The sequence below is a fragment of the Miscanthus floridulus genome, chromosome 17 (genome assembly GCF_019320115.1).
Source record: "Miscanthus floridulus cultivar M001 chromosome 17, ASM1932011v1, whole genome shotgun sequence".
In the NCBI taxonomy this organism is placed as follows: domain Eukaryota; kingdom Viridiplantae; phylum Streptophyta; class Magnoliopsida; order Poales; family Poaceae; genus Miscanthus; species Miscanthus floridulus.
In genome coordinates, this window is record NC_089596.1 from 55,533,121 (window position 1) to 55,551,231 (window position 18,111).

Genomic DNA, 18,111 nt, shown 5'->3' on the forward strand with positions numbered 1-18,111 from the left:
GCCTATATTAACCCACAACCTGAGCAATATAGGCTGTCCGACTAACCATCTTAAAAGGAATAACTCTGATATTCCCTCCAAAAAACCATAAGCATGCGCCTCACAAGCACAAATCACAACTGCTGCTAGCCTTGATTATTACAACACACAAGGTTCCAAGTTATTTCAATCCAGTTTCACCACATTGAGGTACAGTTCCCACAGTAGAATATTCATGCCCACAGTCACGAAGTTTCCAATACGAAGGGTACGCCGGATACGTGAGATGTGGATAAAAAATTCAAGTTCCCAAGTTCAGAAGAGGGGGGGTATATCTCTTTGAGAGGATTGTTTCGAGGAGGGCAACACGATCACTAGATAATTGGGACAACGTACCTTTAACATAGCCATGGAAAGAGGATTGTGATTGCGGCATATTTATTGACATAAACGTTTACTAGTGTATATAATTCTAGATTCCATGGAGAACATTAACGTGTATAGATAAATAAAAAAGAGCATGAACCACTATTCTAGATTGCACTGGATTGAAGGCCCATTTACATTATGCTCCAATTCTACGCTCGATAAAACGCGCCGCCACCCCCCCCCCCCCAGCCACTGCATGTCGGTTGTCCATGGCCGCCGGCCGCTGGTGTTCATCCCAACGAAATCCTGGTTCCTAAAGATAGATAAAACACACAAGTTAGTTTGCTTCTCCACTAAATTTGGGAATAACGATTAAGAATTACATGTGCTTTCTTCATACTTCTCGATGAACTAGTTTGCTTTGTTTCAGTGGTATGGACCCAGGGTAACTCACCACCAATATATTAGCCCAATACTGTCAGGATGGGCCGAATACAGCGAGGCCCACCAGAACCAGGGTAAATCATCAGAAGTTGTGGAAAAGAAACCTAACGTGGAGGATTCGGACGCCGACTCGTACAAAGATACGATAGATTGGTTGTTATATTTTCCTTGTAACCGACTAGGAAACATATCTATAAACCTAACATGGAGGATTTACATGAGGTATCTCATTAATGTGCTATATTAGGCATATCGAGATCAACTGGGATTATTTCTGTAATCGACTAGAAAACCATCCTATAAACCAATCAGGATAAATCTTATAATCTTACTCCCCTAGACTATATAACAAGGGGTAGGTAGACCCTAATCGATACTTCATAGAGAACCTTAGACACAAGAAGCAATTCTAGCGCATATCGGCATACGGTGCACAAGTGATACTGCTAGAACACTTTTGTGCACTAGGGGCACCCTCTACTCTGAAGCAATATAAATTTATATATGTCCCGTGTGCTATCCTTCTTATTATCTGCTACGTATGCTACACTCAAAAATTACGGTGCACAAGTGATACTAGAACACTTTTATGCACTAGGGGCACCCTCTACTCGAAGCAATATAAATTTATGTATGTCCCGTGCTATCCTTCTTAGTATCCGTTGCTTATGATATACTCAAAAATTATTGCCGGTGGTAAAAACACCAATAACGACCACATCTGTTAATCGCCAATTTCCTGCGGCGGATGTCGGTAAGCGTTCTCAGTCGACCATCTCTATTAATCAACTATTTATAAAGACAATCACTTTAGTATGCCCGCCTCTATGTAAAAAGTTAATAGAGCCGTGCATCTTCTCGAAGTACAATAGCATCTAACAGCAAGGGAATATAGGAAGTGAATATAGTAAAGGATACCAAGTCTAGTTTCTCGATGATTTTAGATGTCTTTTCATTAAAAAATTCTACAAAGAAATTTGGATGGATCTTCCACCCATACAATGTGCCAATCTTATCGTCACTGGCGAGTGGTATCATATCACCCGTCATGAAAATACCAGCAATCCATCTAGTCGACATTTTTCTTTTCTTTTCCTACTCGCACTATATAGTCCTAATATTCCAGTACTACAACAGCCTTGGTGATGTCTTGTCTCAATGAAAAATCTGCTATTTCGCTAGAGAGGTACCTAAAAACACGTGTCTCTGTTAATTTGGAGGCCGTTCCCTTGAAATCTTTTTAGGAGTACGTGACCGTTGAATATACAATCCGAACCTACAGAAAGAAATATAAATGCTACTCCCGAAATATCTGGGGCAGTTTTTTTTCTAAATTATGATGAAAAGGATAATGTGGGTGGCCAACTCCACTGTTTACATATCTACACTGTACTATAGCTAGTAGTGTGACACGCTGCACCCGTGCTTAAGTAAGCGACACATCAACACAAGTTCCCAGCGCGACGAGAGAGAGAGAGAAGCAGCATGGAAGCAAACGTCCCGCAAGAAGAAGGAACACTGCCTCGCCAAGGCCTCGGCGTCGATCACGAGTCCCTGCAGCAGCCGCAGAGCGATCAGAGGAGGAAGGGTGGATGGATCACCTTCCCTTTCCTCGGAGGTCTCTCTCGCTGTTGCTCTCGATTGAATCTAAATCGATTGATCCATGCATGAGTGTTACATGTGCGCATGTCATGGTTGCAGCGGCGATGATGGGTCTGGGTGTGGCGACGAGCGGCGTGTTGAGCAACCTAGTGGTCTACCTGATCAAAGAGTACAACGTGCCGAGCGTGGACGCAGCTCAGATCTCCAACATCGTCGCCGGCTGCCTCAGCTTGGCCCCTGTGGCCGGAGCCGTCGTCGCCGATGCCTTCTTCGGCTGCTACCCTATCGTCGCCGTCTCCATGGCCTTCTCCGTCCTGGTCAGTGACTACTCAGTAGTGCCCATAACAGTCGTGTGTTTTCTCGATAGAATACACAACACAACAGGCTCCTCTACTTGCTGCTGACAAGACTAATGCGTGCGCGCGCATGCAGTCCTCGGTTGTCTTCACCCTCACGGCAAGCCTGCGCGGCCTCCGCCCAGCGCCTTGCCATCTCGGCGCCGGCCCCTGCGAGCCGGCATCGGCCCGGCAGATGGCTGCGTTGTACGCCGGCGTGTTCCTGATGTGCGTGAGCGCCGCAGGCTCGCGGTTCAACCAGGCGACCATGGGCGCCGACCAGTTCGACTCCGCCGCCGACCGGGACGTGCTCTTCAACTGGTTCTTCGTCTTCTTGTACGCATCCTCCGTGCTCGCGTCGACGGTCATCGTCTACGTCCAGGACACGGTGTCGTGGACGCTGGGGTTCGGCATCTCCGCTGCCGCCAGCGTGGTCGGCCTCGTGGCGCTGCTCCTCGGCACGCGGTACTACCGCCGGTCGGCCGTGCGGGGCAGCCCGTTCACGGGGCTCGCTCGGGTGGCCGTCGCCGCCGTCACGAAGTGGAAGGTCAACGTGCCGACGTCTGGGGAGTTGAAGTTTTACCACGGCCGACCACGGCGAGGTGATGGTGAGGACAAAGCTGGCAATAGTGACACTGACCTTGCACCAAGCGACAGTTTTAGGTAAGAAAAATTATGCTCTTCAACACATATCCCATAATCATATAATAATGTGTGCTGCGCGATCATTAAAATAGTTTTATAGTCGATTAGGCTACATGACTGAATTTTTTTTTAAGAATTACACAGTACAACATAAACGCTCACAATACGCACGCACACTCACCCCAGTAGCGCTTGAACAGAGCCCGAGCAAAACTCATGACGCCTACAAGATTATGTGTTTCTAACCTTCTGGTACGGCCCAAAGTGATGAACTTCTCTGTATACGGCGTCATTGGAGCCCGGGCGGGGGCCTGGGTCCGCCAGTGCTCACCCCTATGAACATCCCACTCTTAAGGTGGACTCAACTAATATGGTCTGGCTATAACTTTTACATACAATTCCAGTTTTTACAGCCAGGATCTGTCGAGTGATATGATCAGGACAATAGCTAATCCTCCAATCACAAATACATGGCGTGTTGAACATGATTATAAAATCTTATATTTTTATTATTATTATGAAAGTCTTGAGAAAAATTCTTATATAGCACACGATTTATAATGTGTTAATTGGAATATTGGTATGGAATTTATATGATATTATTATGAGAGTATAATACATTATATTTGGAGACAAATATGATTTTCTTTAAAGGTTACCCGGCCCCTAATAACATTTTTAAGACTTTTGCTAAAACCGTGTTCTAAGCACCAGGTTTTCATAGATTGGACAGTAGGTATATCATTACTCTTTTTTGAGAGAGAGAGAGAGAGAGAGAGAGAGAGAGAGTCATTAATTGATTGTCCGATGGTCTCCAAGTCCCAATATATAGCATATATATAAGCTTGAGTCAGAGCCTATTTAAATCCATTATTAGCTGCTTATATAATAGTTAGTTCTAGTGAAAGAAACTCAGCTATATAGCTTTTTATTAACAGGCTATTAGTGAACCTACTAAGTTGAAGCCCGTCTGGATTCTCCATCTAATAGTTAGTAGTACTTAGCTTGGAGAACTTAGTTAATAACTTTTTATTAGCTAGAAAGTTCATTTTAAACTATTATTAGTTGAACAATCACTACCACAAAAATAATTTGTAAAGACGTGGGGTATTTTGGGTAAAAATGGTTTTCGAAATGAGCCGCATTTAAAACTCAACTTTTACAGGGGGTTAGATCTAAAGTTACCTCTAAAAATCTATTTTTAGGGATGACTAGACCTAGAGTCGTCTCTGAAATAGGTGCAGTATAGTAAAATTTATACATTTTCAAATAAAGTTGGATGAAGACAAACTTCATATCAAAGTTGTGTAACATAAAGAGATCTACAACTTATAGTCAAAGTTGTGTAAAATGAAGAGATCTACAACTTATAGTTGATAACATTTTCATTTAAAGGCCCTGTTCGGCTTACCCCATATTCGGCTTGTTCGACTTCTTTTTTCAGCCGGAACAGTATTTTTCTCTCACAACAATTCAGCCGGAACAGTATTTTTCAGCCAGTTTCAGCCAAGTTTCAGACCAACGAACGGGGCCAAATCTCAAAACTTCTTCTTGAAGTTCTTATATTTTAAAATTCATTTTTTTTAGTTTTTTAAACTACCTTAGTTGGAGAAACAATCAAAATCAAAGTTATAGATCACAAAAAGAACTAAAACATTGCGGTTGAGAATTATTTATGTGAAATAATTTAAGGTCCCAAAATTTAGTTTGAAGTTCTCACATTATGAAATTCAAAATTTTCCAACGACCTCGGATGAATAAATGGCAAAAACTAAAGTTGTAGAGCTTGTAGAGATAAAAACAACTTTTATTTACCAACTTTTCATTTGAAATCATCTATCAAAGAAAAATTATGATTGAATTTCTCACATTTGAAATTCAAAATTTTGAAACGGCCTCGGATGGAGAAACTCAACAATATCTATACCTTTGTAGTTGAAAAACATTTTTCATTTGAATTCGTTAAGGGTCTCAAATACTAATGTCAAACTCGAGTAAAGTGAATACAAAGAGAATGTTGTGCTCTTTAGTCACAGGTAACTTTGTGGTGCATTGAATAGTAGAGGAATGCGTGAGGCCTTAGGTCATGCCGCAGGTTCAAGACCTCGCTGCCGCATCCACTCGTATATCGCTCTAAAATTCACGTGTGGCAGCTTGATGGCAAACTTGCCAGATTAAAAAGTAATTAGATTTTTTTGCACGGTTTATAATTTCTAATAAAGTTGGTTGTATTTGGAGCCATCTCAATAAATTGATTTTTCCGGCCGTCTCTACAAATCCCAGCCGTCTTTATAAATAGCTTATTTGAAGCAGCCCAGCCACCTCTAAAAAGCAACTGAGTAGTACTAAATTAGTAGGGTGTTTGAATCCATTAGTGCTAATTTTAGCTTGTACCAATTAACACGATTTTGTTACACTAGTTCTATGCCTTTTTTTGACAGACATGCACTGGTTTTAACAATAAGTAACGAGAATCTAAGTAAACTTTTGGCAATCCGACATGATATAACGCGACTTTGTGAGAACAAATCATTTTCAGCCACGCAAGTTGTTTACAAAAGGGCATGTACGACGATGATTAGCGACTCATGCATATATATGTTTAAAGCTTCTCGTGTGACCTTTTAGCCTACAGTAAGCATAAATTCCTTCCGCGTCCATGCATATATATAGCAATGTGCGGTGCACAATCCTGAGCTTTATATTATTCTGAAGCGCCGGAATACCTTTACATCATTAGCCATGTTTGTTTGGTCGTATTTGGCTTATAAGCCATGGCTTATCAGCTAACGAACAGAATTTTTTTCTCACACTAAACCAGCCAACAGTACTTTCAGCCATACCTTATAAGCCAAACTAGCCCAAACGTCCTCTGCTCGGCTGTTTATGCGGTGAATCCATGCGAACGCCCTGGGCGTGCAGTGCTCCAATTTATTAGGCGCTGAAGATCTGCTATGCTACTAATAGCAGGGAGCTTTTACTAGGCGTTGAAGATCTACTACTACTAATAGCAGGCCGTCATGCCAAAATCTGATGATGCTTTTCTTTTGAAAGAAAACCCTGATGATTATTCTTTAGCCCAGACTGGCCGAAAAGGATTTAATAATTCACTTGTAATTTAAATGTAGAAATGAAAATAGGAGATGGTTTTATATCAATTAAGTTTTCACACATGTCTATCCAAATATCATTTTTTTTCTAATAACACATGCATGTTATAGGGTCCCCTAATGTCAAACGGTGTTAGCACACGTTTCGGACTGAATATGATTTCAGTGACGACAAAAAATAATTGTGAAAGTGATTTGTTAGTATCATATTACTGTCATATTTGCTATATAATCTGGCTGATATCTCCACAGCGCAAAAACGAACATAAATTTGTTACCAGATCAGTGTCAGTGTCGGTTATTGGTAACCAATAAAACACCATTTATGTATCTTGGACTTGACAGGTAAGCTACCCATGTTCTTGCTCCCGGTGCTTCCACCAAACATGAATACTTAGTATCCATGAAAAACGGAAGTCCAGGTTATATATGGAACACTAATTATCAGAGCAAAGCTAAACATGAAACCAAAAATATTTCAGACCAACTGAACAAGAATATTACAATAGCATCTATTTTCAAAGAATTAAAAAATTATGAGTAATAACACTGGCCATGCGTGACATCACCAACACAATCGATTTAGAACAGCGCCACAGTGACATGCAATCAATTTAGCATCGCGGGGGATGGTGATTAACAAAAGGAGAAAGCCTTTGATAAGATCGATCAGGCAATGGATAGACTATATACATATAGGCATTCCGACAAGATGTGAGAACGAATCAATAAAGACGCGCAACAAATTGCATAGAAAACAAAGAGCTAGGGAGGAGTACAGAACGATATCTGCACGTACTTGCCCAGCTACTTTTCACGGTGCACCACGCTTATCCTCCTCCAATTTTCTTTGATTGGAACGTGCACACAATCCTTCGCGCTTTATTTTAAAGTGTTGCAATTCCTGATCGATTCTTTTAGAACAGGAGTTTCGCCCAGCACTAGCCACCACCAGTTGTGTGAGTAAAATGTGCGACGTTGGTCAATTGGTTAAAAACTAAGATGATCAACAATATACAAAGGTTAGTTTGCACCGTGATCAAATTCTACGTTTTTATTTGGGCTTAGAACAATTCATGAGCGAGTTAGAGATGCATTAGTAGAGAAACAGTCTTTCGTCGATGGCCGAAAAGTATTTAGTCTCGGTTTAAAATTGCAACCGGGACTGAAGGGTCTCAGTTTGTAATACAAACCCAAACTAATTCCACTCTTTAGTCCCGATTGTAACGATCACTAAGACATGTCGGAGCAGGAGGGCTTTAATCTTGATTTGAGACACAGATGTGGACTAAAAGTGTGTCTCAAACCAGAACTAAAGGTACCTCTATAACATAGTTCAGCTTACCGGTCAAGCCATAAATATCGATGGGGACCGACAAAAATGAAAATCGTGAAAATCGGTGAAATTTGTCTAAAACTTTGGTCAAAATTTTCAATTCTTCGTGATTTTTTTGCTGAAATTCGAAAACTAGACAAAATGGAATCGGAATTACCGTTAGATGTATTTATCAGAGGTCACCAGTAGGAACGAAAATCACCAGTTTTCGGTGGAAACCGACCGAAATTCTGAACCCTGCTCCAGAGTGAATTTAAAAGAAAAGCATATTTTATCTATGCTAGATGTGTGGTGCAGTTGAGATAGCAACGTGCGCAAGGACAAGGTGGAAGGCCTCGAGTTAGAATCTCCACCACACCCCCACCTTTTTTACTTAATAAACACCTTTAGTCCCTATTGTAGGTACCGGTCAGGACTAAAAATCAACACCTTTAGTCCTAATTCTCGAAACCGGTACTAAGAGGGTTGAAAGACTACCATGTTCGCTTGTCTTATAATCCATACTTTTCAGCCTGTTTTTTTCTGTCGGAACAGTGTTTTCCTCTCACAGTAAATCAGCCAACAGTACTTTCAGCTATGACTTATCAGCCAAGCAAACGAGGCCTTTAAAGACCATTTCTCTGGTAGTGATGTCAATCATGCATCCACATCGAGTAGATTGCGAAACTAGCAGCGATCCATGTTGGTGTGGCAACTAGCCAACTACCAATGGTCCATGTGGGACAAGAACACGGTAGAACTTGCCCCCCACCCCACCCACCCAATGGCCCCATCCACCGTCCACGCTATGATCAAATAATGTATATCACGGCTCACTCATGTTTTGCTGAACTAACTTGCATTACTCAGAATAATATATTATTGGCATAATATGCATATATATTATACAATGATATATCTAATGATACTAATTACGTACTATAAGTAGATTGTTTTGCCAAACTTAAATACATTTGACTCTTAAAAAAACGAGAACCAGATAAAAAGGGACTGGGGGAGTATGCTAGTGGCCATAACTACAAGACAATCAGGTAATGGCACCTATGCCATGTCTGCTGACCTACCTGATTAGAATTTCTGTTCTAAGAGCATCTCCAAAAGTACCTAATAATTTGTTCCAAAAAAATATGATATTTTCCAACTCTCAAAGAAGTGTTGGGAGGAATAAATAAGACCATCTCCAACAGTTCCCAATAATTCACTCCTAAAATATAGAAGACAATTTTATATCAGGAATCCTATACTATTTCTAAATTATCCCAATCACTTATATATGTTCTTTATGTCTTGTACATTTGCATCAGGAACCATTTCCTACTCTTTATTTTTTTTCTGCCCTTCCATCTTTAAATTGGCCGAAGAATACGCACTCAGATCGGGAGAGGATACGCGCAACCTGAGGTCCACGCATCTTTACGCGCAAGGGGTTTTTTTTCAAGTGTCAAAAGATTGAGAGGTGGTATTGGGAGTTGTTGGAGATGGTTTTTTTCTTATCCTGCCAAAAATCGTGAATTGAGACAGTGTTTTGGGTACTCTTCCAGATGCTCAACGACCGCACAGAATAAGCTGTGTACTGTCTTCCGATGGTAGAGACTAGGACCTTCGTTTTTTATTCGTTTAATGGAATATTTCTCTTTTTTTGAAAAAAAAGGACCACATAGGCTATTGGAAAAAAAATGATGGCCTTGATTTGATCCCCATGTGATCGAATGGGCCAGGTGGTTTGTGCTAACCAGCTACTAGCAACTAGCATCAGACAACATAAAGGTATGCTGGTTGCCTTAATATTCGGGGATGCATAAATAATGGCATACAGAGCCAGTATGCTATAAGAACCAAACAGTGATCAAACCTATGATAAAATTATTTGCAGCATCACATCCATCCATCGGTTTGATAACTTCATAGCAGTACGTATTGATATCTTGGTAGAACAGAAGTCCACGACACAAACTTATTCGGCGTCTATTGCTTTCCATAAAGAATAATAAAAATTCAAGAGCAGTACGTATAACAATATGATACAAGGCCTTAGAACAGCCCTTCCACCTCTACCTAGCATGAAGCACAAGAGCATAAAAATTCAAGAGCAATATAACAATATGACATACAATTTGTGCGTAGTGTTCGTGCAAATGACAATGATAATTAAATTCCATGATCCAAAATAAATGTCAGTGTAATAAAGGATTAATCTTGTATTAAAAGTAAATAGGAGATTGACTCAATTTAAATATATGACTATTATGTGCACTGTTGTGAGGTCACCCACATATGTGCTTCATTCATGGAATAAAATACTGGATCCTCACGTATTTAGCGAAAAAATCATATGTACTACTGCTCAAAGAGAAAGAGTTCTGAGAATTTTTATTCAAAACACAAACATAAGCGTTCGTATTCACACAGTTTGTGTGCGGCTGTGCCGTATATTTGGGGGAAAAAAAGATGAACACTTGAGACTGACGCCAGACTTAGTAGCAACCACGGATATATGAGACCACTTTAACAATTCTAGATCTTTTATTTTCTACATACTTAGTAGTTCGAGAAGTTTAACTTAAAAGAGTTAAAAACTGTCAAGTAGATTTTTTATTTTCTACATACTTAGTAGTTCTGAGAATTTTTTTCTACAACACAACACATAGTTTACAGCCTCAGCCTCAGCCTCAGCCACAGTCGTAACCGCTGCGTTGCAAAAAGTGCAACCAAGCAAACTCTTTAGTTTTTCTAGATACATTATTTTTACTATATATTTAGATATAATGTATATCTAAGTAAATAGTAAAATATATGTATCTACGAAAACCTTTTGCAATTTAGAGCGGAGGGAGTTCTACTCAACTAGTCCTAAACGAGTGAGTGCTTCTATTTGCAATGAAAATTGCTCCGGTCCTTTCTACTGCTAAAGAGACCTGGTTATCTGAGAGGAGGATGTGGTGGCATTGTAGCATGAGTTTTTGGGAGAAAAATGGGAGAAAACCTGCAGTGCACTGTACAGTAAAAATAAATGGGATTAAGGTTAATAACTGGTAGCATGATTAGTCTAATGACCACAGAAAATTATATACTCGGTCTATTGAAAAAAATACTCCCTCCGTCCCTTATTAACTATCGTTCATGCTTCCAAAAAATATAACTTTAACTAGATTTATATAAAAAAAATTAATATTCATGGTATATATTTAATATTGTTAGATAGATCATTGAATCTATTTTTATAATAAATTTATTTAAAGATACAAATGTTGCTAATGTTTTCTATAAATTTAGTCCTCCTTACAACACACAAACCAACAACAACAAATATTTAGAGACAGAGGAAGTATATATCATGGCCTTGATTTGATTGATTCCTTGGTAGTTGGGATGGGAATGGACCATAGTGGTTTGAGCCAGCTAGCATCAAACTATAAGGTTTCGTTGCATTAATATTGAGTAGTAGTACATAAATGCAGTTCCTCTTTCTCTACAAGGACAATCATAAATGCACTTCCTCTTTAGATAGTCTCAGACTTTTATGACGATAACTGTGATAACAGGTTTCATCTAGATAAAACTTTATGAAACTCTCTCTCTCTTCATAATTAAGTTGCTAACAGAGTAATTTTGCTGATGTTTCACTGCATTAAATGAGAACAAAACTCCTTTGAAGCTCTATTGAGACTAGGCTAAGAATTTGTTTTACTACACTTAATCCACTGGAAACAAATGGATTGGAGTGCCGCAGTCAAACAAGTCTTAAGAAAGTCATGTTGCATTTTTCCTAAAAATCCTCATTCTAACCTGTACAGTAGACATCAACTGGGGGGCCATGAGCACTCCTTTGCATGGTTGGCGAACCAATCCTTGGATGGGCGGCCAGTAAAAATGGCGCCAACCAAACCGTGCATGCGGTTAACAACGAGAATTTGAAAAAAATTACGCAGTCCCAACTCTGGACTATAAGATACTCCGTACTTGCCAAGTCATGTAGACAACATAACAAACGCCATATTTCAAATTGATAGCTTTTTCAAAATATATTTTGTCCAATCACATCACGTATCTTCTACCTCCTATTATCCACCTATTTTTTTAAGATAAAGGATAGTTTATATCCGGCTTCATCTACCAAAGTAGAATCAGACCCATTATTATAAAAATCACAGCACACCACTTACAAGATTAAAGAAGCGTACATCCAGCCCTTGGGAAAGATAACATGAAGAGAAATCTTGACTAAAAAAGACCGAAAAACCTAGTAGATAACCAACCACTGAAACTAAAGAAATGCATGGCTGAAGACTCCAAATGCTGCCCAGCAAGGGTGAGCTGATCTCGTAGATCCTCACGCCGCTGCAGTCTTGCCCACTGCCGTAACCAATGAGTTCCCCTGAAGAGCACCTGCAAAAAGGTTTTTGGTCTGCATTTGTCAAAAACCACTTCATTTCTTGTTAACCAAATTGTCCAACATAAAGCCGCTGCTGCCGTTAATAACAAAGAGTTAGAACTAACACCACCCATCTTAGACCAAGTAACAAATAAATCGTCTATGTTGAGAGGAGGTGCTATTCCAAAAAATAAGTGTACAGCGCGCTACAGAAATTTGGCATAAGCACATTCGAAAAAAAGGTGGTGAATAGTCTCTGTAGAATGACAAAAGCAACAACTTTTGTCACCATTCCAGTTACGTCTTGCAAGGTTATCTTTGGTTAGGATTACACCTCTTTTTAGGTACCACAAGAATATCTTTATTCTTGTAGGAATCTTGATCTGCCATAAATCTTGTGACACTCTGACCCTATTGTTAATTAACTTGGCATACATAGATTTAACCAAGAAAGTACCTGATGAATGTAAAGCCCAAACAAATGTGTCTCTTTCCCCAGTAAGTTCACATCTTGTATAGAAGCAACAATTTTAAGCCAGTCCCTTAAATTCCTACTCACTAAATTACGTCGAAAGGAAATGTTAAGTGGAACCGAAGCAAGTACTGATGCCACAGAATCTTGTTTTCTTCTCACAATATTGAACAACGTAGGAAATCTATCTTTCAGTGGCTGGTCACCCAACCAAGCATCAATCCAAAAACGAGTTTGTGATCCGTCTTTCACTCTGAATGAACCCAAACCCATGAAGGTATCTTTAACATTCATCAAACCTTTCCAGAAATGAGAGTCAGTTGGCTTTTTAGTACAACTCCCTAGAGTCTTATCTTTTATGTATTTATTCCTCAATAATTCTTGCCATATGCCATCCTCATTAAGCAATTTGAAAAGCCATTTACTTAATAGACATCTGTTGTGTAATTCTAAATTTTGAATACCTAAGCCACCTTGGATTTTTGGTTGGCACAAAATTTCCCATTTAGCAAGCCTATATTTGCGCTTGTGTTGGTCATTTTGCCAGTAAAATCTTGATCTTAAACAGTCAATCTTTTCCAAAACTCCTTTTGGGAGTTCGAAAAATGACATCATAAACATCGGTAAGCTAGAGAGCACCGAGTTTATTAACACCAAGCGACCTCCTACCGAAAGCAACTTGCCTTTCCAACCACTAAGCTTCTTGTCAATTCTGTTTTTGATTATCTGCCAATCTTTATTACTCAACCTCCTAGTGTGTATAGGTAAACCAAGGTACCGGAAAGGAAACTTACCCTCCCCACATCCAAACAGCTGCGAGTAAAACCCCTTATAGTCCTTTGCCTTACCAAAGCAAAAGATCTCACTCTTGTGAAAGTTAATTTTAAGCCCTGAGAGTTGCTCAAAAGTACTTAAGATTAGCTTCATGTTTCTAGCTTTTTGAACATCATGGCTCATAAATATTACTGTGTCGTCCGCATATTGGAGGATGGACAAGCCATCTTGGACAAGGTGAGGTACGACCCCTTCTACCTGACCAGCTTCCTTCGCTCTAGCAATCAGTATAGCCAGCATATCTACCACTATATTAAATAGTATTGGAGACATTGGGTCACCTTGCCTTAACCCTTTTTTCGTTTGGAAGTATGAACCAAGTTGATCGTTCACCTTAATATTTACATTTCCTCCTTATGTGAACTGCTTCACCCAAGAGCACCATTTTTGTGAGAAACCTTTCATCCTTAAAGTTTGTTGTAGAAAGCTCCATTTTACTTTATCATATGCCTTTTCAAAGTCTATCTTGAAAATTATCCCATCTTGTTTTTTCGAGTAAAGTTCATGTACCGTCTCGTGAATTATTACTGCGCCTTCCATAATGTTTCTACCTGGAAGGAATGCTGTTTGTGTTGGTCTAATAATCTTCTGGGCAACAGTAGATAATCTATTAGTTGCAACTTTGGTAAAGATTTTAAAAGAAACATTCAACAAACATATTGGTCTGTATTGTTGAATCACTTTCGTATCTTTCTTTTTTGGTAGCAAAATTATCGTTCCAAAGTTGAGACTATTCAAAGGCAAGGTTCCCTCATGGAATTCCATAAACATAGCCATCAGATCATCTTTTAATAAGTCCCAGAAGACCTGATAAAACTCTGGTGGAAAACCATCTGGGCCTGGTGCCTTGTTATGTTCCATTTGGAACACTGCTGTCCTTACTTCTGATTCCGAGAAGGCATCTGTCAAGTACTCATTTTCTAGTTCGGAGACTTGTGGAATGTCATGAACATAGTGTTCATCTAACTGAATAAAAGAATTTTCCGAAGGACCAAAAAGACTCTTGTAATAATTGGTAATATGCTGCTTCAACTGAGTATCACCATCTATTACATTGTGACCGTCCTCCAACTAGAAAATACGAGTTTTCCGATGTCTTCCGTTAGCCAACAAATGGTAATATTTTGTGTTGGCATCACCCTCCAGTAGGTGCTTAACCTTTGCCCTTTGGTACCATTTGAGTTCCTCTTCTCGAAGTATTTCAGCGAGCCTTTGATTTAACACATGTTTTAAGTTTAGTTCGGACTCATCAAGCAAAGAGTTCTCTGCCTTTTTATCTAGCTCATCGAGTTTGTTTAACAAGGTCTTCTTTTCTTTCTTGTTGGCACCACTCACATTTTTTGCCCATCCTCTGAGATATTGGCAGAGCTTTCTGATTTTGGCTTGCCACCTCTCTAGGGGGCTGCCCTCAACGAGCACACTATGCCACACATCTCTCACCATTTCACAAAATCCATCCCTGAGCAACCAACCCAATTTGAACTTAAATTGTGGCTGGTAAGTCGAAGATGGCCTATTTGTACTATAAAACAGTGGAGTGTGATCAGAAATGTCTCTGCTCAATGCTCGGACACTAGAAATAGGATATTTGGACTCGAAATCCGTACAGACAAGAATTCTATCTAATTTTTCGAAGGTCTGATTTTGTAAATTATTCGCCCAAGTAAACTTCCTGCCTGCCATTTCTAATTCTCTAAGGTTTAAAGTATCTATAACAGCATTGAACAGAAGAGGCCATCTATCATTGTAGTTGTCATTATTTTTCTCATCCGGTCTACGAATAATGTTAAAATCACCACCTATAATAATAGGTAATGTTTCTTTTGAACATACTCGGACTAATTCGGATAAGAAATGTGATTTAAGATCCGCTTGAGCTGGGCCATACACTGAGATTAAATTGAACTTAAAATCATCATCCACCTATTACATATCTTTCTATTTTGGTTCTCGTGTACACATGGTTTCTTATATAAGAAACCATTTTCTTCTATCTCTTCCTTAATTCTAATACCACATCACTAATTTGTTTATATGACACCGTAATTAATATCCATAGAATCATCCTAGTTTCTAGGATGGCATTGCCCTCACACAGACGGACACCTATTTCATTTTACCTTCCCACTAATTATAATGATTAGAGTGACTTCTGGTTTTTGGGGACTGAGCGAGTAGTTGTGGCCAAGAAGTCAAGAACCTATACGCAGAGCATCTCCAGCGCCTCACCAATAATGCATCCCCAATATGACAGTATTGGTGACCGCCAATACTACTTTTTTAAACTATTGGACGAGTTGTTGTAGCAGATCACCAATATATTAACCCCAATATACACTGGTCTGCTTGTAACTTCTCCCCACATCTCTGTACTGTTTGGTTGCACGCCCTCTTGTTCCTATCCGCCACTACACCTGTGATTCCTACCGCGCGGGCAACCTCCATTGCGACCTCCTTATCTGCGCCACCCCGCGACTTCCTCTTCGAGACCTCTACCGCCACCTCCTTCCCCGCTCCGCCCCCACAACCTCCTTCCCCGCTCCGCCCCCACAGCCTCCCTATGGGGACCTCCACCGCGACCTTATTCCCTACTCCGAGCCCGTGATCTTCTTCCCCGACACATGAAACTCATTTCATTCCATGAAACATTTATCTTATCTCTCTTCATTAATACTATGCCACATCAGCTTATTTAGTGCTCATGAAACTCTATGAAGCCCCATTGAGACTGTCCTAATGAAAATACTGAATTTTACATTCAAATATATATAGACACAATCCACATCCAGCTTGTCATAGTAGAAATTATTTGCAGCATCACATCCATCCGTCGCTTTGATATCTTCATAGCGCTCAGTCCCACAATTGGGGGTTGAGCAGTTGATATCTTCGTAGCGCTGAAGTCCACGACAATTGTTTTAATTTGCACAGAGAAAGTTTTTTTATTAAAAGTTCAAGAGCATTATATCAAGATGACATAAGGCCTGACTTAAACTAGAATAGCACCCATGACATGGTTTTTTATAACAAAAAAAATAGGTATTATTGTCAGCTGAGGTGATCACGTCCTGCGTCCTGCCTCCTGTGCTTTCAAATTAATAGTTCTGTCGGATCAACACGATTTGATTGCCCTATCAATTAATTTGACGTATATGCGTTCGTACGACAGATGTGATTGGTGGTCTTGTGTGCGACAAAATGGAAAACAACACATCGTCAGAGTGAAGCAAGACTCAGTGGCAACCACGGATCCGTTTGATTTTGATGTATGAGAGCAGTTTAACATCGCTAACAACAATTCATTGCATTGTAGTTTCCTGAACCGCGCCGCACTGATCACGGACGGTGACACCATAGCTGCCGCGGACGGGTCGACGGTGATCCGGCCGTGGCGTGTGTGCACGGTGCAGCAAGTGGAGGACCTGAAGACGGTGCTCCGCATCCTGCCGCTCTGGAGCGCCGCCATCTTTCTAAGCGTGGCCATCGGCGTGCAGATCAACTTCACCATCCTGCAGGCACTCGTCATGGACCGCGCTGTGGGCCGCTTCGTCATACCGGCGGGCTCCATGATCGTTGGCACCCTCATCGCCGTCGTGGTCTCCCTCGGCCTCCTTGACCGTGTCCTCCTCCCTCTGTGGCGGCGCCTCGTAAGGCACGACCCGACACCACTGCAGCGCATCGGCGGGGGCCACGTGATCACCGTCGTCAGCATGGCCGCGTCCGCCGTCATCGAGCGCCGGCACGTGGCCACCGTGCACGCGCGCGGCGATGAGGGCAACCCAGCGTGGGTGTCGCCGCTGTCGGCCATGTGGCTGCTCCTGCCGTTTGCTCTGTCAGGGTTCGGTGAGGCTCTGCACTTCCCCGGGCAGGTGACGTTGTACCAGGAGTTTCCCCCTTCGCTCAAGAACACGGCCACAGGCATGGTAGCCATGATCGTCGCGCTCGGGTTCTACCTTAGCACGGCGCTCATCGGCATCGTCAGGCGCGCCACGGCGTGGCTGCCGGACAACATGAATGCGTCCAGGCTGGAGAACCTCTACTGGCTGCTCGCCGTCCTGGTGTCTCTCAACTTCGGCTACTACATGTTGTGTGCCAGGTTGTACAAGTACCAGAACGTCGGCAAGAAAGTAAATGAAGTCTGAAGGTGCTATGCTAGGATGAGGGCCATCAGGTGGTGACTTGACACTCGCGCTGCATTCTGGCCAATTTGTGCATGCTGTGTGTTGTGCGATCATGTACTGAACAAATTTTAAATGTGTCTGCTATGAAGAATAAGATTCTGCTGTATGAGAGAATCTGTATAATAGCTTCATCAGAATTGAATGGTCGATCGTCATCATATATACCAGCCAATGGAATATGCGAGCCGGTCAACCCTTATCAACTCTGGAGAGTCGTCGTTTCAGACTAACTGATGAGGAAACTCCTAGTTTTTCTGCCCGAGAAAAACAAAGCCAAAGAAATGTAAGGAACAATAGCTCATTTCAATGTACTCTCCAGACAAGTCTATATATCAGCAAACTTCTCTCAAAGGCAGTTGAAAACTCCCAGAGTTGATCAATTATCAAACAGAACAATAGCTCATTTCAATGTAGTACTAGTACTCCGTAGAA

At 40.9% G+C, this 18,111-nt stretch overlaps 1 protein-coding gene across 1 annotated transcript; it reads left to right on the forward strand.

Moving 5' to 3' along the window:
• Positions 1-2,223: 2,223 nt before the first annotated feature.
• Positions 2,224-17,977, forward strand: LOC136517669 (protein NRT1/ PTR FAMILY 2.7-like). The gene is made up of 4 exons (XM_066511301.1): positions 2,224-2,410; positions 2,494-2,711; positions 2,827-3,392; positions 16,812-17,977. Exons 1-4 carry the CDS (start codon positions 2,278-2,280, stop codon positions 17,638-17,640), a joined length of 1,746 nt encoding a protein of 581 aa, XP_066367398.1. The 5' UTR covers positions 2,224-2,277; the 3' UTR covers positions 17,641-17,977.
• The last annotated feature ends 134 nt before the right edge of the window (positions 17,978-18,111 follow it).